This window comes from Delphinus delphis, chromosome 8, assembly GCF_949987515.2.
Source record: "Delphinus delphis chromosome 8, mDelDel1.2, whole genome shotgun sequence".
In the NCBI taxonomy this organism is placed as follows: domain Eukaryota; kingdom Metazoa; phylum Chordata; class Mammalia; order Artiodactyla; family Delphinidae; genus Delphinus; species Delphinus delphis.
Window position 1 is genome coordinate 67,282,941 of NC_082690.1, and position 24,555 is coordinate 67,307,495.

General features: G+C 49.7%; 1 protein-coding gene across 2 annotated transcripts in view; it reads left to right on the plus strand.

Moving 5' to 3' along the window:
• The window catches only part of MICAL2 (microtubule associated monooxygenase, calponin and LIM domain containing 2), a 222,435-nt gene that overhangs the window by 93,682 nt on the left and 104,198 nt on the right, over positions 1-24,555 (plus strand). For both annotated transcript variants that reach the window (XM_060018505.1, XM_060018504.1), the window contains exons 7-15: positions 3,245-3,400; positions 6,941-7,041; positions 11,354-11,611; positions 12,782-12,897; positions 13,744-13,870; positions 14,517-14,607; positions 15,728-15,875; positions 16,932-17,131; positions 17,529-17,635. In XM_060018505.1, coding sequence (XP_059874488.1) covers positions 3,245-3,400; positions 6,941-7,041; positions 11,354-11,611; positions 12,782-12,897; positions 13,744-13,870; positions 14,517-14,607; positions 15,728-15,875; positions 16,932-17,131; positions 17,529-17,635 — 1,304 coding nt within the window. The remainder of the gene's footprint in view (positions 1-3,244; positions 3,401-6,940; positions 7,042-11,353; positions 11,612-12,781; positions 12,898-13,743; positions 13,871-14,516; positions 14,608-15,727; positions 15,876-16,931; positions 17,132-17,528; positions 17,636-24,555) is intronic.

Consider the following 24,555-nt stretch of genomic DNA (forward strand, 5'->3'; position numbering starts at 1 on the left):
ATCTATTCAGGCTGAGAGAGGAAGAAATGCCATTGTGGAGAAATGCCTTCAATCACCTCCACCCCAGCCCCAAGGTTAATTGGTGCACAGGTTATACTAATTTGCACCAGCTGTACTAACTTAAGACCCTGGGTTGAGGACAAAGTGGTCCCACATGGCATCTCTTGCACTGGGTACAGGTGTGCTTTTTTTTTTTTTTTTCCCCCCCCGGTACGCGGGCCTCTTACTGTTGTGACCTCTCCCGTTGCGGAGCACAGGCTCCGGACGCGCAGGCCCAGTGGCCATGGCTCACGGGCCCAGCCGCTCCGCGGCATGTGGGATCTTCCCGGACCGGGGTACGAACCCGTGTCCCCTGCCTCGGCAGGTGGACTCTCAACCACTGTGCCACCAGGGAAGCCCGACAGGTCTGCATTTTGAGCTTGTCCTGCTCAAGGGCTGCAGGCTGCAGATGTCTGCTGGGGAGGGCACCTTCTCTGAGGACAGAACACCCTCCCTAAACTAGGGCTGATCTCACAGAACTCAGGATGCGTACGTAGTCTGCCTAGCTGAGGCACTTCCCACCTGCTATACACCCGCTGCTCCTTTCCTCTTTCTTCACTTCCATACCCACTCCCTCGCCCCAAGCAATCAATAACGGATATCAAACAAAAATTTTAAGCTGCCAACCTGAATGCTGTACTATTAGAATTTTTGAGCCCATTCTGATGGTTTGAGAAAACTGTAAGTGTGAATATAAAAATCCAGGATCCATGATCACCTTGAGGGATGGTTTGATATTTTGTGAACATGAAAAGCAGGGCAGGAAGGGGGAGAACCACTTGAGCAACTGAGGACCAGGTAAGCAGACTAGAGCAGGGTTCTCAATGGGCACTATTGGCAATTGGGGGCCAGTTTTTGTGGTGGGGACTGTCCTGTGCATTGCAGGATGGTTAGCGGCACCCTCAGTTGTGGCGACCAGAACCATTTCCACACTTGGCCAAATGCCCCTGGGGGGCAAAATCACCCCAGTTAGATACTAGAGACTAGTGGCCATTTTGACCATTTCCACAAAGGTCTAATGAAGAACCAAAATGAGGGAGTAATGTATAGAAACCCAAGGTTATTTTTTTAAATTATTTAATTTATTTTATTTTTGGCTGTGTTGGGTCTTCGTTGCTGCGCGCGGGCTTTCTCTAGTCATGGCGAGCGGGGGCTACTCTCCGTTTCGGTGTGCGGGCTTCTCATAGCGGTGGCTTCTTGTTGCGGAGCATGGGCTCTAGGCACGCGGGCTTTGGCACTTGTGGCACACAGGGTCAGTAATTGTGGCTGATGGGCTCTAGAGCGCAGGCTCAGTAGTTGTGGCGCACGGGCTTAGTTGCTCCGCGGCATGTGGGATCTTCCCGGACCAGGGCTCGAAACCGTGTCCCCTGCACTGGCAGACGGATTCTTAACCACTGCGCCACCAGGGAATCCCAACCCAAGTTTTTTACTCAAAGGGATTTTTGACAAAGAAGTGTGGGAATCGCCAAGAGGCTTCAGTGTCTGGTAAGCCAATGTGAGGGGAATTCCCACAGGTGCTGAAGCCAATGGTTCTGTCTGCTAGCAAGACAAATGCCTTGCATAAAGCAAAGTAAACAGCGGTACCTGGGATGGAGGGGAAGTTCAGGGCTACAGGAAAAGACAGATGCTAAAAAGAAAAGGGATTCGGAGGAGGTGGTCCACTGAAATGGGACCACCTGCTTGTGATCCTCTGGGCAACTGCCTGTGATAGTGTGGTTTATAAGAAGGCAATTATATTTGGTCTTCGTCCCCTTTCTGGCACAGCTACCCAAACCCTTGGAATTTCCTGAGCGATAAGGGCAAATAGGAGCATTTTTTGTTATGATATTTGGCCTCTTGTCCGTGGTTCCTGAAATCAATTCAGAGCCATAAGGGTGAAATGGGTGTCTTGTTATTCATAACAAGCTTCTTTTCACACCGAGTTTATGTTAATGAAGAGAGTTTTGGAAAACACCTAAGGAAGGGAGGGGACTGGTTGCCAGGGGCGCCAAACAAGTGATTAGAGGGTTGGAACTTTCAGTCCCACCCTCTGACCTCCTGGGAGGGGAGAGGGGCTGGAGATTGAGTTCAGTCACCGATGGCCAGTGATTTAATCAATCCGACATCTGTAATGAAGCCTCCACAAAAACCCAAAGGAGATGGTGTGGAGAGTTTCCGGGTTGGTGAACACGTTGTTTGGAGAGGGCGTGAAAGCTCCATGCCCTTTCCCCATAACTTGTTCTAAGCATCTCTTCCAGCTGGCTGTTCCCGAGTTGTTCAGGAAGTAAAATGTTCTCTGAGTTCTGAGAGCCACTCTAGAAAATTAATCAAATCCAAGGAGGGAGTCCTTGAACCTACAATCTATAGCTGGTTAGTCAGAAGCACAGGTGACAACATGGGCTTATAATTGGCATCTGAAGTGGGGGGCAATCTGGTGGGACTGAGCCCTTAACCTGTGGGATCTGATGCCATCTCTGAGTAGATGTGTCAGAATTGAGTTGAAGTGTAGGACACCCAGCCGCTGTCCTGGAATTGCCTGTCGGCGTGGGAGGAAAAAAAAACCCATATTATAATTGGGTGCAGAATTCTTACGGCCATTAAAAAGCGATTTCAATGTATACCGTTGAAAACTGTAAGAGCCTCGATTAATCACTGAACTAAAATAATTGCAAGTTAGAGTTCCATCTATTCATTGTACATTTATTGACTGTGTACTAAGTGCCAGTCACTATGGACTGGAGGTAGAAAGAAAATTTGTTAAAATCTCTGTTGCACAGGAATTCAATCTCATAATTCTACTGTTTAAAGGGGGAAAAAAAAACCGTGAGAAATGCTGACAACGTAGTTTCAATTGTATAAGTTTAAAGTGCAGATGAGTCTTTCATGAGACTTCCTTGCAGCAATGCCTAACACATCCTCTAAAGGATGAGCCCTGTGATTGCCCATTGGAGAAGCAGTTTAGCCTTTTGTTTGTGGAAGCCTAACCAGGATAATTGGTCCTATAGATTTTAGAAAAGGAAAAAGTCCCACAGACTTTGAAAGGCCTCCAACGGGTTTTCTCCTCGGGGACAAACCTCAGCATTTCTGCCTGCCGCCTGTTCTCTAGATCCAAAGTTCTGGTTTCACTGGCCTGTCAGCCATCTGAGAATAGCTTTCTCAGTAATCTTTTCCAGTTTTCACACCAAATCCAGAAGAAAGACCCACTTTTCCCATTTTCCTCCCACAGGGTTCAGAAGAAAAGAATTCCGTGGGAAGCTGGCTATTGCGATCACCGCCAACTTCATAAACAGAAACAGCACAGCTGAGGCCAAGGTGGAAGAGATTAGCGGCGTGGCTTTCATCTTCAATCAGAAATTTTTTCAGGATCTTAAAGAAGAAACAGGTGGGACCCTCACCTTTCTCCAAACCAGGCCATCGTCCATGCTTCTCTGTAGCGTACAGGGCTTGGGGGAGGAGGGCACTCAGCTTTCCCAGCTCTTGGGAACAGGAGACTCACGCTGATAAAGTGGAAGCAGGGATTTCTCTTTAGGATTAATAATCGGCAGGATTCCTTCGGGGACAAGAGGGATTCTTGAGGGAAAGTTCTAGATGTTGTACATGAAAATAGATAAACATTTATTTACTCAGGAGACATTTACTGAGTGCCCATTGAATGCCCGCACTCAATGTCATGGGATACACAGTCGAGGTTGACACGGTACCCTCCCAATAGTGGCTCCTTGTCTAGGGAGGGACAGCCACGGAAACCATCCTAATGCAGGCTGGTGAATCTAGGCCCGACGCCAATGTGGAGATCCCGGAGTGCTCTGAGGGGGAGCCAGTAACCTGTGGGTGGTCCCTGAAGAAGCATAGGTGCTTTTATCAGTGCACCCGCTGCCCTTTCCCTCAGGAACAGTCACAGATGCCGGGGCGGGGGTGGGGCACGACACTCACCCAGGGGCATCAGTTGTCCCCAAACCATGGGACTTGAAGAAAGAAGGGATTCATTCATTTACTCAACAGATATTTATTGAACACCTACTATGTGCCAAATGCTGTTCAAGGGCGTGAGATAGAGCAGTGGACAAAACAAGCAAACCCCCTCTCTTGGAGCTTATATTCTATGGGTTGCGGAGGGACCAAAAATAATCAAATAACATGTCAGGTGGTCTATAAGGATAGTGGAGAAAAAATAAAGCAGGGTGAGGGCGAAGAGGGATGAAATTCCTGCTCCCAATTAAGTAAATTTAAGATTTTTTCCCTTTCTTTTTAACCTGATTTGGAAATATATATATTTCTCATTGAAAAGGCAATGTAACAATGTTAAATAGAAGTTTTGTACTAAAAATAAATCATTAACACCCAGCACCACCTAGCACAGGAACAGTCCTCATTTTCATGTAGTCCTTTACGGTAATTCTCCACCTGCATCCTTCCTTTTTACATGGCTAGAGCTTTTACCATAGTGTCAATCCCGTTAGTCTCCATTTCTCATTCAGCCTCACATTTTAAATACTGTCCATTGTGCCCAGTCCTACTGATGGTCAGGTTTGTCGGAATAGCTCTTGAAGTGGATATATTGTCACCCACTGCTGAAGCATTTAAACCAGGGGTTGGCAAACTTACCGTGTGTTTTTGTATTGCCTTCAAGCTAAGGATGGTTTTTAATATATTTTGAATGGCTGCAGAAAAATCAAAAGAAGAAATTTTGGGGACAAATTGAAAATTTATGAAATTCAGATTTTATAGTCCATAAATAGAGGTTTATTAGAACGCAGCCAGGCCGGTTTGTTTACCTTATTGCCATGAGGGCTTTCGACACAGACTGGATGGCCCACAAAGCCCAAAATGTTTACTCTCTGGCCCTTTACGAAAAAGTTTGCAGACTTCTGATTTAAACCTTTCAGTTATTTACTGTTACCAATAAAACTACTTCCTTTGGATTATATTTCCGTAAGATAGCTTTCTAGGAATGGGATTAGTTATTGAGCCAGACTCTGCTTCTTACTGGCCACAGCAATGTGTGTCCACTGCATGACCCTCTGAGTGTCACTATGGTGGCATTATTTTATATAAAAAAAAAAGTATTTCCTTCCAGCATATTATGTCCTTTTGAACGATTTAAGAATTCTCCAGCCCTCTCTTCACCTCAAAAACCAAGAAAATAAATGCTTAAATAAACCACCAAATATAAATTATGACAGGACATCAAGTTTGTTTTTCCAAATGTTTCAATGAGCTTCCTTTGCACTTTGCAAAGGTCATCACTTTTGGCCATTGTTGGACAACAATGCCCTTCACAGAATGAGAGGGATGTATTTCCTCGGATCCTCTGGGGGGCCCTGTGCATTGATGGCTGTTTCCTATTTAACGGTCATAAAGGGGTTTCCATGGTTACCCAGCAGCCTCTGTGATAACTGCTGATAAGTTGCCTTGCCTCTTTTCCTTTCTCTCCCTTCAAAGAAACCAAACCAGTGGTTATCAAAATTGAGTGTGAATCAGAATCACCTGTACGGCCTGTTCGAGCACAGATTGCTGGCCAGACCCCCAGAGTTTCCCATTCTGTAGGCCTGGGGTTGGGCTCCAGTTATTTGCATTTCTAATAAGTCCTCAGGTGATGCTGCTGGCGCTGCTGGCTAGGGATCCTACTTTGAGAAACACTGAGCTAAGCTGTCATTTTACGGCATTTGTTTTAAAGGCAGAAACCTAGTCTATAAAGTCTTTTGCAATTGGTGGAAAGCACAGAAAGATACAACCCAGTCCTCTGACTGAGTTTTTCTACCAGGGCACCTGGGTTTTCACACATAACAGGGCATTGGTAGAAATGTCCCTTAGCAGTCTTTGGAGAATTCACACAGCTCTTTACATCTCTGGTCACATGGAGGAAATGGTGGATGGGACTTGGAATCAGACAGGCTGGGGTTCAAATCCTGGTTCTGTTGCCACTTAGCTGCCATGCCACAGACAGCACTGTGCCTTCCTGCAGCACGTACTCAGCTGTGACTTGGAAATACTGGTCTACAGCCCCAAAGGGCTTTATGAGTTCTAAAAGAAACTGTCTAGGGGACTTCCCTGGTGGCGAGGTGGTTAAGAATCCGCCTGCCAATGCAGTGGACACAGGTTCGGGCCCTGGTCCAGGAAGATCCCACATGCCGCGGAGCAACTAAATCCGTGCGCTACAGCTACTGAGCCTGTGCCCTAGAGCCCATGAACCACAACTGCTAAAGCCCACGCGGCCTAGAGCCCTGCTGCACAACAAGAGAAGCCACCACAATGAGAAGTCTGTGCACAAGACCCAATGCAGCCAAAAATAATTAAATAGATAAATAAATTTATTTTAAAAAAAAGAAAAGAAAAACAGTGGCTTAATCATATTGCAATATAGCGCAGTGGTTAAGAATTCGCCTGCCAATGCCGGTGACACGGGTTCGAGCCCTGGCCCGGGAAGATCCCACATACTGCGGAGCAACGAAGCCCATGCGCCACAACTACTGAGCCCGCATGCCTAGAGCCCGTGCCCCGCAACAAGAGAAGCCACCACAATGAGAAGCCTGCGCACAGCAACAAAGAGCAGCCTCTGCTCGCCGCAACTAGAGAAAGCCTGCTCGTGGCAACGAAGACCCAACGCAGCCAAAAATAAAAAAAAATTAGTATAAAAATTTTTTTTTAATAAATGTGTCAAATCAACATGTTGTACACAAACTTACACAATGTTATATCTCAATTTAAAAAGAAAAGAAATAGTATCTTTGTGGGACTGTGGTGACTAGGGTAAATTCTGGAACTTGATCTTATCTTTGCTCGCCCTGTATGTCTTAAAAACTTGTCTAACGCCAATATTCTGCAGGTAAATAGTGAGACCTGTAATGAGGCAAAGCAGGGCTCCTGACACACAGTAGGCGCTGAGGAAATAATACTGAGTCCATGAACCTTCTCTTTTCAGGGATTGATCTTGAGAACATTGTTTACTACAAGGACTGCACCCACTATTTTGTCATGACTGCCAAGAAGCAGAGCTTGCTTGACAAAGGTGTCATCATTAATGTACGTATCGCTTGGCCATGATGTCCTGTCTTTCCCTTTGTGACCTGGGCTGGCAGCATCAGCGAGTGCGGGAGCATATGTCATCCTGCCACAAACTGAGTAATGGGGGAAAGAGGGAAGGGACCACCATCCACCACGCCCTTCTCCTTGGTGGTGCGTGAGTGTGTTGGATGGAGGAGCCCACACGAACAATAGAGGCAGAGGTGTTTCTGCAGCGAGCTGGGCTGGTGCGGGAGGGGGAAATGCTGAAATTCTTACCCAGGTGTTAGTGTGGGTTCTTAACCACTGAGAGATCAGCTGAGTCTTTTCCTTTCAAGTGTCTCATCCCTGCCTCCTTTTCTGGGAGGTCACACACATACTTTGGAGGCAGATGGGGGCTCCTAGTCCTAGTGGGATCCAGGCAGTTTCACTTGTGAATTTCATGCTGCGGCCCCCTTGTCATGGTATGGGGGAAAGCCCTATTGCAGTCAAGAAGACTCAAGTTGAATCTTCGCTCTGCCACGTATTAACTCAGGACTGTGACTAAGCTGTTTGCCTTCTCTGAACCTCAGTCTTCTTGTCTGCAGAATAGGAATAATAGTTTCTATCTAAAATGATTGTTCAGAGGAATAAATTTTAAAATGTATACAGAGCGCTTGGCATGTAGCAAGTTGGTAGATTCCCTCCATAACTTCTCTGCCTGGTTTGGACACGTGCTTTTTTGTCCTGCTGGCTTCCTGGCCCCTGCTTCCTACCTTTGCACCTTCATGCTTATACAGAGAGCAGGGCTGCAAGGAAGGAGCACATGGAGTGGCCAGCACCAGGCTGGCACCTTCTTTGGTCAGGTTTCAACCCCTCCAGAGACCCTGTTCCTGCAGCTGCCGCTGCTACTGTACCCTTAAGATAAGGATCATGCAGTCCAATGTCAGCCTGCTCTTGGGGTGTCGGCCTGTAGCCCAGGCAGCACGGTGACCATTCATTGCTGCTTGTCAGAGAAGAATGTGCCTATCCTCACGCCAGCTTGTGCTGGCAGCCGGCTGGACAGCTTTAGTAACCCAGCCCTCCCCTGGGCCTCCTCCACATCAGCTCAGGGCTTTGCTGAGAGCCCGAGCTGCTGGACAGAAGGCTGGGAATTGGCGGGGGTTGGGGGGGGGCGAGGGTGGGGTTGAATGAAGCCTACTTAGCACAGTCAGCAGATGTGCGAGCAGTGCGTTTCAACATCTGGTGCCCCACTGCTGATCTGGTCTGGGGGAGGTGAGGCCATGTCCCCATTTTCCCTCTGTTCCACAGGTGTCCCTCCCAAAGTTACCTCCCCTATTGAGATGCCTGTGTCAGATAGTGAAGGACTATTTGAGGTCCAGGGTGCAGGCGCAGAGGGTACCTTTGCAGGGGAGGGTCTAGGGAGACTCTTGTTTATCCCACCCCTGGAAAGTCAGGCCAAGTTTGACTTGGGGTTCCTATTTCACTGGCTGAGTACTCCGGCCTGCTGAGATGCTAAGGTTCCCCCAGGTCATCCCAGGGTATTTGTCCTGGCCACAACATGTTGCTCATGGTGACTTGATTTTTTGGCAGTTGTCAAAGCCCCTCCATGCTCCCCTCTCAGGCTCTGTGTCATGGCACAGGTGGGTGGGAGCTCCTCGCTGTGGTCCGATAATTATTGCAGGAGCTGGGAGCAGATCCCAGGCCCACAGTTGTCCTCATCAAGGCCTTCCTTCTCCCTCAGAGAATCTGGGAGTATCAGCTGAGCTGGTGCAGAGGGCCCTCTAGGTATAAGACATGAACTCTAGAAATTGGAGGCCATGGCTGGACATGGGAGAACTGGACACCATTTGGTTCAGGAGCCCTGGCTTGAGCCTCCAGGTGTCCAGCCAAGCTCTATAGCATTTGCATAAGCTGGGAGCTGACCCGTCTACCCCGAGCTACTTAAATTACCATTCTTCTCTCGCTCCCAGAGGAATGGCAAGTCCCCTGTTTTCCTGTCCCTGTATGGGTCAGTGTCTTCCTCGAGACGCACAAGGTGCTGAGTGAATGTTTGTTGAATGACTGACTGACCTGCTTCCCCATCTATTCCTGCTGATCTCTGGGCCTCTTTCTATGACTACTTAAGGGAGAGTAAAGTTTCTCCTCTGGAAACCCTGCCTCTGGGCTCCCAGCTGTGTCCATCCTTCCTGGCCCCTACCTCTGCTGGTCCGTGCACACACAGGCTTGGTCTTACCTCAGTAGGAGGGAGCTTGGTTGCCAGGTGTGTGAGGTGGATGTATACACATCACAGCTGGTCTCTCAATGCCGAGTCCACCCTCATTTGAAGCAGTGAACAGACATTGTCTGACCTTCTCTTCTGGTCTACTGCTTCTTTCCAGCTTGTCACTTGGGGTGACTAGTCTTCCTGTTGGATTCCCCACTCTTCTCTCATGTTTACTGCTTCCCTCTCTCCTTCCCCACCTCTGTCCAGAACTGGGCCTGTGCAAAATGAGGTCCAAATTCACCTCCTTCCTTTATCTTCATTTAGCGCTCCTTCCTCAGCTCTGCCCACTTTATTACAGCCCCGTTCCCACTTTTTCTCTCTCATCCTTGCTTTCATCTGTTCCCTACAAGTCTGTTCTGCCATCCGCCTGCTCACCTGGGACCTCCTGCCTTGCAAGGTCCTATGGCTCCTCCCAGCAGCCCTGGGCCAGGTGCCTGTCATCCCGGCACAGCCGGGGGGTCTGCCCCTTGGCCAGGTCCCCACAGTCCTGCGTGTGGTTTCAGCACCAGGTGCCGCCTTCGTCATACAGTGTCCACATTCATCCATCACCCGGTCCTCCGCAGGGGTTGTTGTGGCATGTTTTGAAGAGGGGGTATTTTTGAGATCTCTCCATTCACTCTTCCACACCTTCAAGAAGGAGAGTGATTATGTGATGTAAGAATAGGTAAGAGAAAGGAAAGCGAATAACAGGAGCTCCAGCCTGGACGCCACGACCTGACAAAGGGCTCTTGGGCCAACGCTGGGTTCCATTTAGTTGACGTGGCTTGGATGTGGAAATATTAGAATTTCTGGGAAATCGTGGCTGTTGGGAAAATTGCCACAGTAGGTCACTGTTTGTAGTTGAGGATGTGCCTTCTTAGACCTTTCTAAATGCCCTTGCTGCTGCACTCGGTGGGTCTGGGATCACTTCACCATATGGTGTGGTTTGTGTCATCCTGATTTATTAGGGACAGGAATTCCCAATCATTGAGAACTTCCCAATTCCTAGGCTTTGGGCTAGCGAGTCATGTCCACGGTCTCATTCAGTCCTCACATGGTCCTATATAGGGAGTAGATTTTGTTAGTCTCATTTTACAAATTCACATTTTACAAGTGAGAATATGGAGACTCAGAAAAGTTCAATAACTTGCCCAAATTTATGCAGTCAGTGAACAGAGATGGAATTTGACCTGTTGATCTCACTGACCCAAGGCCTGTGTTGGTCTTATACACTAGTCCCTGCCCCCTGCCCCAAGGGACTTGCATTTTCTGTGTCACCTTCTGAGAAAGATAGTCTTTTAGTTTCTATAGCCACACAATGAGCAGATTGGACTCTGGGAGACATCCTATAGTTCACTGCCAGTGTCCCTCCAGGGTGGATACACTAGTCCTCTAAGCTCAGGGTTCTCTACCTCCCAGCAGGGAAATGTAACAATTAACACTGTAACAGCAAAGCAGAGCCCCGAGGAGCCCTCAGCCTGTTGAGAAAAGGGGTAACTGATCTTGGAGAGAAAGTTTGAGAGTTATGCCAATTACCCATTTCTTTTTCAGACTTGTCTGACCGCTAGCTGCAGCATTTCTGGACCACATTAGCTTAGCTTCGTCCATTATAAAATCAATCTTACTCATTTGCTCTTTTGTCTTTTAGTTTCACTGAAAGTTATCACAAGAACCAGCCATATGAAACATGCTTCTGTGTTTGCTGCGGGATCATTACTGAGTAGACTGTTCATGACAACACCATGTTCTCTGTCAAAATTCCTATGTCCGACAGTTCTTTTAGAATTTAGTGCCAGGAAAAAATTTCCTCCCCTAGGAATTTCTATGCTTCCCTCTTTCTGATAAGGAAAGCCCTGTAATATATCACATTTCCCTCTTGCCTTGGATGCCAGGAAGCTCAAAGCCAAATTTGATGCTTAATCATAACTCTGTCAATGTTCACAGATGGCTGATTTGGTTCCTCTTTATTCCCTCAGCCCCCATTTTCTATTTCTGTTTTGATTCACCTCTCTGCAAATCCATTCCATGTCCTTTCACAAAGAAGTAGGTATGACTCCTTGCCCTTTTGAGGGGCAGGTTGTTACACTGTGCTCTTGTTCTTTCTCCCAGGACTATATCGACACAGAGATGCTGCTGTGTGCAGAGAATGTGAACCAGGACAACCTGCTTTCCTATGCACGCGAAGCTGCAGACTTTGCTACCAATTACCAGCTGCCGTCTTTAGACTTTGCCATGAACCATTACGGACAACCCGACGTGGCCATGTTCGATTTCACCTCCATGTACGCCTCCGAGAATGCAGCCCTGGTGCGCGAGCGACAGTCACACCAGCTGCTCGTGGCCCTGGTGGGCGACAGCTTGCTTGAGGTACCGCCTGCTTTTGGAGCCCCTTCATTCCTGCTGGAAGACAGATCCCCACATTGCTATTCTAACTGGCAGCATCTGCTGTCCTGCAGCCCAACGGAAGGACAGGCTCTCAGCCAACTGGCAGGACTCTGCCGAGCCCGTCCTGGCCTCAGAGCCTGACCTTTGACGAAATTTAGAGGGGCCAATTCTGCCTGTATACAGGCAGGAACACTTTCTCTTGCCCCTCTGGGTTTTTCTGGGCTGACTTCTCGGTTGAAGTACAAAATTAAGCGGCCCGGGTCAGGCCATCCTTCCCAGAGCATGCAGATCCGCAGCTGGTTGGAGACTTCTTCCTCCTCTGGGTGGATTTCTGTAGCCTGTCAGCATCGAGTTCGAATAGGAGCAAGAAAGGAGTGTGGGCCCCAAAGTCCATGGCCTCCCTGCTCAAAATTCTTCCCAGAAAATGTGCAGATGCTAGGATTCTTACATTAAATGAATGATTTCAGAAAGGGTAAATTTTTATCTTAATGTAAGCACTGACCAAAAAATGTTGATGTATTTATCCGAAGTTAGCATCAAATTTCAAACCACGCTTTGGGTGCACGTGGAACAGTTTAGTTGGAACTTAGCTTGGTGAATCGATGCTTGCTCACCACTGCGTGCGGACTCTAACCTAAGCTCCTTGCTTGAGCACTCAGCTCCTCCCCTGCTTCTGTCCCAATCCTCCCTCCCAGCTTTCTCTCTCCCGGTACTTCCCACCCGTGCTCTCTGCTGCACCCAAACCAGACGGGCTGTTTTTCCATCCGGCTCCGTCATTTTCCCACCACCAAGTCTTCGCCAACCCTGTTCTGAACGGATCAAGATCAGAATCTTATTCATACTTTAAAATCAGCACGAATGCAACTCTTCCCTGAAGCATTCCTTGATTTCTATCTCCCTCCCTCAGGGTGGTTTTGCCTCTGCCTTTTTGAGCCCCCAAAGCAATTTTGCTGTTCCCGTGTCATAGCACCCTTGCATATGACTTTGTGCTACAGCTATTGGTGTTTGTGGTGAGTCCCAGTGGACTGCCTGTCACCTCTCTGTCCCCCCAGTGCCTCGCACAGGCCTGGCAAACACCAAGTGCTGGATAGAATGGGATGGCATTCTGGGGATCACTGGAATCAACTAGAACTTTGCATGTGTCCTTTGCAGCCGTTCTGGCCGATGGGCACCGGCTGTGCCCGCGGCTTCCTGGCAGCCTTTGACACGGCGTGGATGGTGAAGAGCTGGGACCAGGGAACTCCTCCCCTGGAGCTGCTGGCTGAAAGGTGAGTATTAACAGCAGGCCCCTCAGCTGGAGGCAGGGCCGGGTCAAAACTCAGGCAGGAGAGGGAGTGAGGCTGGATGAACCTGGAGCCTCTGCCCCCTCTCATCTGCCTTCCCACATGTGGCCTGATTTCATCATTGGAGTCCCCAAGGAAGCGTTCTCTGTCATGATCTCCCTCCCCCAGTGACTTTCCGTGGGGGCCAGGCCCTTAAGCCCTGGATGCCAAAGAGAAATCTTCAGGGCGGCCCTGAAGTTGGGGTTCTTGGCACTGCTCGGACACTGAGGAACCAGAAGAGGTTTAGGGGGAGCTTCCATTGCAGCACTGAGTCCCACTCTGTTGGGGGCTGGGTGCTCTCACCTCCCAGGCCTCTTCTGCTGCTGAGATCCTGGGCTTCCTCCCAGACTCCTGCTGCTGGCCACGTGGCTGTGACAGCTGGTGGACCAGGATAAGTCAGGGCTGGCGGGTGCGGACGGGCCTCTGCTGGTCTTGGGTGTGGAGACCTGTGGTTATGGGGGACCAGCCACAGGAGGCAGGGTGGCTGAGTGGCAGTTATAGCAAAACCGCAGGTCTCTGGGCTGCCAGCTCTGAGTCCCTGCCCTCTGCCCTGGGGAGGAGGCCAGCCTCACCATCTCCCAGGGTCCCTCCTGCTTCCCCTTGACCGTGTTGACCCTCCCCCGCTTTGCAGATCTCGAGAACCAGGAGGGCCAGGCATTGCTGGGAAGGGTTATGCAAACACAGATCTAAGAAGCTCTTGGGAGCAGGGGAAGGTGGGTGGAGGGGAGGAGTGGAGAGAAGACCGGAGGCTGCAAGAGCAATCCTTGACCTCTCTGCTCTGCCTTCCTCCAGAGAAAGTCTTTACCGGCTGTTACCTCAAACGACCCCAGAGAACATCAACAAGAACTTTGAGCAGTACACGTTGGACCCGGGGACGCGGTACCCAAACCTCAACTCAAACTGCGTCAGACCCCATCAGGTAAGGCCTTGCCTGGAGTCCTGTGTGGGTCACCAGGCACTGAGCGGTGAGAAGTGGGGGGTCACCTAAAATCTTGGCACATCTTTGGGACCCATTGCCTCTTGGCCCAAAGGTGAGGCCAGTTCCTCTCTCTGGGAAAGCCACAGAGTAAAGTAGAGTCAGCACCTCTCTAGCCAACAGGAGAGAACTAGAACACATGTAAGTGTGTGTCCACATATGTACCTGTATTTACGTATGTTTATTTGTCACTGAGCATATGCATTGCTGAGCATACCTCTCTCAAATAATCTACTTGATCAAATATCAAGTTCTTTCCATCCGAGGTCCTAGAGTCTATTTTTTCTCCCATCGACTTAAGAGTCATACAAGCTCTGACCTCTTCAGTCAATAGCACAAAGAATGGTGTGAATTTTAAAAATCAGCCAATTACATATATTCACACTTGAGTTCCCCCACGTTTGGGTGGATGACAGATCCACAGCTCTGTCTCAAGTTGCTGGTTCCCTTGCTGAAGGTCATGTCCTTCGGCGAGAGAGGAAAAGGGCAGCCATTGTCGATGAGAGGGTGGGGTGGGTTCAGCGGCCCTGCAACGACTAGGGTTTGGGGGAAAACTAGCAGACAGCTGTGTGTCCTCTCTCGCTCCTAGGTGAAGCAATTGTACATCACTAAAGAGTTGCACCAGTGCCCTCTTGAGAGGCTGGGCTCAGTGAGGAGATCCGTCGGCCTCTCCAGGCGGGGTAAGTGGCCCTCCTGGGACCCCAGCTTTGCAGGGAGGAGGCCTGCTGGGTGGCCACTGGGGCACAGGCCCTGCAGCCAGCCTGGCTCTGATCCAGTGACCTGCATGACCTTGGCCAGGGGCCTCTGCTCTCTGCACTTCAGTTTCCTCATCTGTAAAACCGGGACAAGGACAATACCAACCATAGGATCACTGAGTGGGTTAGAGGCGAGCGCTTGACACATTAAAGTGAACCGGACTGACTTCCCTGGGACTTGCTTTTCTTCTCCTGTTGTTTCCAGTATGAGGAGTCTTGTCTCTCCATGTGCTTCACTCTTCCTGGGCTTCCAGGGCCTGGCACAGTGCTGTGCACAAGGCTGGTGCTCAGTGTGGAGGGAAGGGGTGATTAAGTGACCAGCTTCCCAGCGTCCACCCGGCTGTGCTCAGGTCACCACCCTGCTTAAAGACACACCTGGCTTCCACTGCCTGCCCAGACCTTGCATCCTGCCCGCCATCGGGCAAACTCAGCCTCACCAGCCACCCCTCCCTGCCTTCCACACCCACACGCCCTGCTGCTGCCGGCCTTTAATAAACCATGTCACATAACATGGCAGGTTTCTCTAGATTCTTTGCCACGGCACAGTCCTTTCTGTTTTCCTGGAGATCTCCTTCTGTCCTAGACACTCTTCTAGAAGCAGTCAAATGCACCTCCTCCATGACCCTTTCTTTGGCGAGTTCCCCTGCCCTGGTAGCCTCTGGCAAACCCACTCATGTGCTCCCCTGGCATTGGGTTTCTCTGTTATTGTCACCCACTTCTGTGTCTGTCTTCCCCACAAGATAAGCATGTTGTTGGCAGAGTCCATGTCACCCTCACCTCTTTGTTCCTAGCCTCTAACCAGGACCTGGCCAGAGGCGTCTCAGGAACTCTTTCCTGCAGGAGAGCATGCTTCCTGTCCCAACATCCTGCCCTCCTGCGTGCTCTCGACAGGACCCCCTCATGGGGCTGCAGCTGTGCCCACAGCCCCTGCCTCAGTGCTGTTCCTCCTGGTCCCCACCCGTGGTGGCCGACAGAGCGGGTCCCCAGGGGAGCTGCTGATATTTCCGTAGAGCGCTTCACCACTGTCCATCTCCTCTTGCTGCAGAGTCAGACATCCGGCCCAGCAAGCTCTTAACCTGGTGCCAGCAGCAGACCAAGGGCTACCAGCATGTTAACGTCACGGACCTGACCACGTCCTGGCGGAGTGGCCTGGCCCTGTGTGCCGTCATCCACCGCTTCCGGCCTGAGCTGATGTGAGTTTGGGGCCCAGCTGGACCTGGCGAGCCCCTCATGGCCCAAGGGGACCCTGGAGACAAGGGAGACCAGGGCTGTTCTAGATACAGAATCTTCAGCACGTAGATCAGCATTTCTCTTTGCATACTTTGAATTTGTGTTTTTTCTTCGGCTTGTTCTTTTTCCTTTGCACTGATTATTCTGCCAGCAACTTGTTGGATCTGCGTTCCTTCTATGTAAGGAGCAGAGTGACTCAGGCTCGGTGATCGATTGCACTCATACCCCAAACCCCTTTCATTTGGGAAATTTGAGTGTTCACACCTTGGAGCCCTACCCTCAAGAGAGGACTTATGGGCGAGATCTAATTCTGGGGACCAGCTTGAGGGTTTTACAGCCAAAAGAATTAGATTTGTGACCCAGATCCGTTAGCTGTATACTGTTGGGCAAGCCCCTCATCTTCTCTGAGTTTGCCGTCTTCATCTATAAATCAGGAATAATGGCAGGGTCATTAGGAAGATTGGATTCTGTTCGTGGAAATGCTTTGTGATGTTGAAAGCACAATACATCTATTATGCTGTGTTTAAATCAACTGCAGTGTAACCTCACACCCAGGAGCAAATCCATCCAGAAGGCTGGATGGAAACCTAGTAAAGTTTATCAACTGGTACCTTTAGGAAATGAGGTTGCCTTGAGAAGGGGATGAGGCTCTCACCTCTTACTTTATATAACTTGATTCTTTTATTTACAAGAAGCCCATATCACTTTTGTAATTAAAAGGAAAAGAACGAATGGGAACTATTTAAAAGTAGAGTAGTTCATAAATTTTCCAATTATTTTCTGATTTTTTTCATCCCAGGTAGCAGATGACATTTTCATGGCCCAGATCTGATTGGTTCCACCCTGAGTGAGGACAGGGTTAGCGTCTTCTGGCTGAGCCCCCCTGAGGGGTGGGGGGTAGTGGTGGAGGGATTGGAGCAAGGACATTGTCACTTGCAGTGCTCCTTATGGCTAAGTTTGCTCAGCTCTTCACCCCTCTGCATCCTCTCTGAAAACTTCACCTTGTTCTGATTCTCCAGCAACTTTGACTCTTTGAATGAAGATGACACTGTGGAGAACAACCAGCTGGCATTTGACGTGGCCGAGCGTGAGTTTGGCATCCCCCCAGTGACCACGGGCAAAGAGATGGCCTCAGCCCCGCAGCCCGACAAGCTCAGCATGGTCATGTACCTCTCCAAGTTCTATGAGCTCTTCCGGGGCACCCCGCTGAGGCCCGTGGGTAAGGACCTGCTTTCAGGATGAGGCTTTGCCAGCCCCTGAGCCGTCTCTGCCCTGTGCCCACATCTGGCTGCTCTTCACACTGATGTCCTCTGTTCTGGGGCTGACCCCTGCCCTCCCTTTGCCTTTGAGCCCAAACTAGGGTGGACCCCACACACCCAGACCCATGTATGTAAGTGGGTCCTGTGTGGCAGGTGCCACATGGGGCTGGCCTGCATCTGCCCTTGTCACTGGGAGATCACTGACAGAGTGGCACCAGCCCTCTGTGCAGGCCACTGACAGCTTCAGTTGGGGGTGAGGGAATTATTTTGGAGGGGCCTTGTCTCAGTGACACCCCGTGAGCTGTGGGGGAGCAGTGGAAGGATCTGGATCTCAGTCTTACTTTTATTTCCTAACAGATGCTTGGCGCAAAAACTACGGAGAGAATGCTGACCTTGGCATGGCCAAATCATCCATTTCTCATAACTATCTCAACCTCACGTTTCCAAGGAAGAGAACTCCACGAGTAAGTTTCGGCCTGAGTTTGTTTAATTTCTTCTTACACGTGGATGGGTGAGGGGAAGGGAGATGCCACGTGCTGGGTCTGTTTACGCTGATAAATTACCCAGATCGAGTGCTCAGGAAGACATGAGTAGAACTCAGTCAAGTTCCCCTGCACCATGTAGCCAGCTTCAGTGCCTTGAATGTGGTTATAGGAAGGGCAGGGTAGAGAGCAAAGAGGACATGCTGGTGAGTATTTTTAAAAGTAAGTCAGATTGTCTCTGCCTCCTAAGCAGGGAGATGGACACGATATCTCACTTCGTTAAGCAATTTAGATCCAGAACACGATGGCCGTTTAGTAGCAGAAGTGGATGATGAGGCTACGTTTGCATATTCTGTTCCATTCATTTTTTTTATTCATTCATTCAACAATGTTTACTGGGCCCTGTTCATGCCAACTTTAAGGCTGAGTGTTTTGTTTGTTTTTGATGAGGGGAGCAAATATACAGAGGTGAGTAATATATGGACCTTGCCTTTGAGGAGCTCAGAACCTAATAAAGAGATGCCCAAATTTTCCCAACTTATGGCACCTTTAGTGTCTCAGTAATTCTTTTTCGCACTGCCCCCAGATCAAAAGAAATGCCTAAAATTTTCATTTGTTAAGTAGTTATATCCAAATAACTTGGTAGGGGAATTTTGCAAGGTGTGTGACAGACATCACCGTGCTTCCCTAGAAAATCTAAACTCTCCTGCGGCTCCTCTCCGAGTTCACTCTGGTGCCACGGGGTGCCTTGGGACGCAGTTTGGAAACCACAGGCCTAATGAGAAATTACAGGGTAATAGGAATGACGACATCTCCATGGAAGGTGTAATACAAGTTGCCTTGCTTGATGCGCTCATTTTACAGATAAAAAGTGGAGGCCCAGAGATGTTAGGCTGCAGGGGCTCGCACAGAGCTTGCCTTCCCTCCACTGACTCGGCAGAGGGCTGCAGGCCTCTGCGTGCGTCTCAGTGTCTCTGGGTTGCCACAGGCTCTTAACCGCTGGCCAGTCATGACTTGTCCTGCCAACCCCTTCACCCAGGGTGGGGCTGGGGCCCCATGGCCTCCTTTCTTTCCCTGGGCTGTGTGATCAGTGGTCACTTTTTCCCCTGAGGGCTGTGCTCCCTGGAAGGCAGCACCGGTTGTGCTGACTCTAGGAACTCGGTACTTAGTGTTCTACACGCCCTGTCTCCAGGAAGGGACAGGCTCGGGGGCTGGGGAGGGCGGGTGTGCGGGTCAGCTCGGGTGTAAGCAGAGCAGCTGAAAGGCTGAGCTGCACGCCACTGCCCTGTGCCCCTCTGCTCCCCGAGCTGCCCCACTCAGAGCCTCTGTGGGAGATGCCGTGACCCACCGTAGGTCACACTGAGCGAAAGCTGTCTTCCGGAGCCCAGTCGTCGGCTTGCCCCACCTCAGCCCAGCTGCTTTTCCTCTGATGACCGAGGACCCCTGCTTTGGGCTACTCCATCCCAGGCAAGCCAGTGCAGCCTTTCTGGAAGCTCTCTGAGCCCAACATTTATCACTTTTCTCCGTTCACCCACTTTCCTTCCACCACTTAGCCCACAGCTGGGAACTGGGGAGGCATGTTTAAACCTTTCACTCACCACACCTCTGTTTACAGAGTGACCGAATTGAAACAGCCTGGCCAGCTCTGGCTCAGGAGGTGGGAATGGTCAAAAGTCAGCCGTCAGCCAGGCCCTCCAGGCCCTCTGAGGGCGCCGGAGCGGCACGCCACCTCGTCCTGGCTCTGCTAGCAAATGCAGCGGGGTTGCGTGGGCTCTGCCCGGCCCAGCCCTGGCTGACTTTGGCCCACGTCCCGTCGCCTCCAGGGTGTGCTCCTTGGCTGCCCATCTTGAGAGTGGTTAAAATCCACAGATCTGATTCCCTCCCGTGGCCCCAGTTAATGTCTAAAGTTTGCCCTGCTTCTCGGATGGGTAGAGAGATTAGGTCATTGAAGTAAGTGCCTGGTGTGGGCATTCGTTGTCCCACCCTTTTTCCTCACACTGGTGGGTTGGTGGGTTTGCAGGGCCACTGGGTCACATTCTGCCCTGGCACTAAAACACCCCAGCATATACTGTCCACCACGCGACGCCAGTGCAATGGTCCGACCACGTGCAAAGTACCTTCTCCCCTTTCTATCATGTGTCTTCTTATATCTGGATCCTTTCTTGGTCTGGAGAAATCTGTTTGCAATGCTCTGTGGTCTTAACATGTCTCATGACCAAAGAGTCCTGAGTCCACTCCAGGTTGCCCCTGGACACGCACAGAGGAGGTCTGCACAGGAGACTGAAAGCTGCACACGTACACGGGGCTCCCCCGCAGTTATACAAGAAGATGTCAATGCAATTAGACACGCAGTTTTCACTGCCCTGGTTCACGCGCCCCTACGGACTGGAGATGCAGGCTAGGCTGCGCGTGCGTGACTTTGTACACCAGAGCTCAGACACACGATCTGTATGTACCGGTGCATCTGTATTTGACCTCGCCCCCTCCTCTCGTCCCTCCATTCCCCTCCCTCCCCCTCACTGACTTCAGAGGACCATCTTGATACGGGGATTGAGCAGCCCACCTTTGTTCGCATGTGGCCTCTTAATCTGAAGAGGGCTCCTTGTTTCTCTCCTGAGCCAGTCTTACAGTCTCTCTCCCTCCTGGTTTTTGATGTTGGTGTTAAATTCTTCTTTCCTCCCTAATCTTATTTTCCTGATAACATCCAAACTCCAGCAAAAGAGAACAACTTTGGGCAAAATTGAAGGCTCTTCCTCCATCCAGAAACTTGTTTATTTTAGAGAAAATGACTTTCCCATTCCACGCCAAGAGGGTCGTGCCTCTGGTGAGTGGTAACCTACTGGGGTTGGTTATCTCTGAAGACTGGATGGCCCACGCCTGGGGAGGAGGAGAAGAGCTTAGGGATTCTGTTTTCCTCTTAAAGAAAAGCCCTTGGTCTGCTGCAGATCTGCCTCTGTCCCAGTCAGCAGCTAGAAGCCTTGTAGCATGGGACAGTTCCTAGAGACTCCAAAGCTCTTGTCACCAGGCTCACAGGTGACATCTGATCACACATATGTGGTCTCTGTCTCCTGTGTGTGCATGTGAGTGCATACACACACACACACACACACACACACACACACACACACAACCTGTCTGTGCTCACCTCATCTTACCACACGTGGGTAATGCCTAGATTTATGTCCACTTCAGTTATGACACATATTATATTACATAAAGGGTCGAGGTGTCTGATCTTTCTTTTCCCCATTCTGGGCCCATTCCTTGAGGGACAACACAACACAGAAGTTGTCATTTGTCCCTGGAAAGCCCATCCTAGAAGACAGGTGGGTGGCCCCAGGATTTATCCTGCTCGGCTGGCTGATTCTGACCCAGGTCCTCCTCTAGCGCTGACCCTGGTGGAGTGGGGTTCACAAAGCATGACTCAGATCAGTGTCTGGTCTGAGCTGGAGGGTCCCCCTCCCAGCTCTTCTCCTTGACCCTCCTGCACAGACACTTTCCAAAGATCCAGGGGCAGTTACATAAGAAAGTGCTTCCTCCATTCACCCAATCATTCAACACAGATTTACCGAGTCCCCGTATTATGCTGAGTTCTCAGTGCTGGGGGCACAGCAGTGAACAAAGAGGGCCAAGTTCTCTGCTGGAGGGAGCTGACCTTCCAGTGTGACTTCCTGAGTTCCTCTCACTCCCCTTCTCCAGCTCTTTTCACAGAACCACCCACCCAGCAGCCAAAACTCCCACTAGGGTTCTCGTACTTCTCAGGACGAGTCTTCAGAGACTTGAAGATGGCTTAGGGAGTCATCCCAGGTACTGATGCTGCCCGGGTCAGTTAGCACAGAGCTTAAGCAACGTGCCCACCCCCATCCCACCCTGGGCACCTGTGGTCTGCAGGTCGCTGCTGAGGGTGATCGCTCTCCTGTTCTCTGTGTAACTGCAGCCTGGGATTCTGCGCTGACTTATAGAATGGGGATGCAAGCTGAAGCCCAGACGACAAATACGTATTTGGGTCTGGTGGGGATTCAGCATGTGTTCAAACCTCTCAAAGTTCCTCAGCTTGTCTGCAAAATATCGTAATAACATAAACATTGCATTGCTGCGAAGACAACGTTGAACAAGTGTGAGCTGCAGGTCTGAGCTCCTTCTCTGGCACATGGAAGGGGCTCTGTAAATGATGGTCCCCATCCCATACTGACTAAATGAAGATGCTCTTTTTCTGAAAACGGTAAAACTAGTTGGGTTGACCACTGGCTTCCATACTGCAACCATGATGGATCCAGCATTTTACAGTGTCATAGCGCATTTGCTCCTCTTGTTACATTTTGAGGAAGGCATGGGACATGTTCTCATCCCAGTTTAAGAGATGGGGAAACTTGGTCTTAGGGAGATTATAATGCAGTGCCGTATAGGTGGTCAATGTCAAAGCCAGAGCTAGAATTCAGACTTTCTAATTCTGTGAATAGCACTAACCTAACTTAAAATGTCTAACACTTATATAGCACTTCAGAGGAGAAGAAGTGTCTTATATACATGAATTTGTTCATCCTTACAATAACTTACTTATGAGCTAGGTAGTATAGTAGCTTAGAAGTGAGGAAACTAAAGTCAGAAGAGTTGGGTGATTTTTCCTAAGGTCACTTAGCCGGGAAGTAATTCATGTCAGAACTCGAACCCATGGCTCCATACTGCTCTGCCATTGAAGGGAAGAGCTCTCTTGCCAGTGTCACTGACCATCTTTCTAAATATCATGGTGGCCAGTATACTCTCAGGACACTGCCTACAATGGCCAACCTCTCTTCCTATGACCTGGATCTGAATTTCTCCACCAGCTAACTAAATATAAAGTTGGAGCTAAAATCACCTTAAGTCAGGCAGTATGGGAACGTGATTATCTTGTGCTGATCAAATAAATGATGAGATTGGTAGACATATGTCTTTGATTTTTTTTTTAATGGAGAACACCAAGTAGTTTAATGAATGCCTTTTGGTATATAGAATCTTTCAAATCATTGGGAAATAATGACAAGAAGGTATCTTAGGGTGAAAGGGCAGGAAAAATTAATAAGAAAGTGAGTTATTTGTTTATTCTCATACTCTCTTGGGGCACAATAAGTATTTTCTTCCCCCTTCTACCCCAGTTCTCTACAGTGCTAAGCAGAGACCAAGGAGAGGGCATTACGGAGGCATTTTTGGCTCCCCAATAGTGATATACAGATAAGAAAAAAATTAGATAAATCTCTAGATTTGTGTTTTCTCAAGCTTTTTGTTTTAACCTAGCTCTTATCTGAGAATCAGCGCTTCCGTGATAAATCCATAAGGAAGAACAGAGACCCTGTGGATTTGTATGTTGCTAACCACATAGACTGCATTTTATTGTCCCGTGGGTCTGGCTGAATCAGAGGAGCTGATGTTGCCCCACCCACTTCCTTTCACTCCTCCCCGCAAGGATTTGGGGGTCTTCTTAGGTGCTGCTGCTGGGTACCCTCCCCCCAGGAGTGTTTTCTGTGAGCCTGCGGCTAACGTACTGAGTTTGGATCCAGGCAGGCTCAGCTGGACCAGTCACAGCCAGGGCTGCTGAATGCAAGAGAGTAAGATGTGTTGCTCTTTGAGGGAGAAGCCAAGTCCTCATTTAAGGTGGAAACAAGAAGAACAAGACGATGCATGAAGTGTTCTTGTTGGGAGGAAACCCTGTACTTTCACAGGCACGTCTCCGGGCCAGTGCAGGGCTCACAGGCCGTGGAGCCAGGCACCCAGACAGCCTGGGCCTCTAGGACCCGATGCGGTAAATAAGGTCATCTGTTTCTCTTGGTGTTGGCCCAAACATTTGGGTTGAAATCATTTCCATTCACAGAATAATGATTTATTAGAAGCTGAGGAAAATGTTGAAGGGAAGGCGAGGCCCTTTGATCTGTTGTTTTATGCTGCCTGAGCAAGGGAAGGGTCACATTTTTGAACAAATATCAGTAACTAAACTGTAGTTAATTTTGTCTTAAAATTTTTTTAAGGTACTGGTAAATAGGAGGAGGGGCGGGGTGACGGGGAGTGTAAGTGCCGGGGAGCAGGTGCTTGCCTGTGGAAGTAAGTTGAGTACACACTAGACTGCGTGCTGGGGACTTTGAGCATTACTGTTGATTTAGAACAACCAGGAGGTGAAGGATCCTCTGTGATGGGGCAAGGTGAGAATGTGTGGGGCTGACTGGGCAGCATGCCTGGGTTTGAGAGGAGAGGGTAGCCAGCAGCCCTTTCGGCTGCATCCAGTGTGGAACAAAGGCTGGGATTTAATCTGGCCCTGCTATGGAGGGCCCCGCTGAGGGTGTCGGAGGCTCCCCCAGGGAGGGACACGCATAGTCGGTGGGGACGGCTCCATGGTCCTCAGTGGGCTGGCCGTTTGGGGAAGGTCCCAGCTCGAGGTCTAACCCCAGTGTCAAGGAGAGGGTAACCCAGCAGGGTGCATGGCGAGCCACTAAATCCAGCCTGCAGCCCCATCCCAGCTCGTGGCATCAGCTCAACCTGTGCAGTCCCCCTCCTTCCCTTGAGGAGATAAGTCAGACCACAAGTGTGCCCTTGGGTGGCCTTTGCAAGGGTCATGCAATGGGCTTAGGTAGGGCAGGGTTCTCTGGATTTAAATGTCCAGATTTTGGAAGAAGAAAGTAGGCTGTAAGGGGTTATCAATGGGACAACCATGCAATTTGTTGTCTAAACCAGGATATTTTTGAAAATGAAAGGGGGCACTATTCATAATTATGCTGGGAGAAAAAGCAATACATCAAACTGTCCTGGGCAAACTGGGCTGTATGGTCACCATAGTTTTCAGGCCGTATCTGATGCTACTTTGAAGTTAACATAATGTCATTTACCAGTAGCTGCAGTGGTGGCTTAATGGCAGGCGTAATTTGCCATCAAAT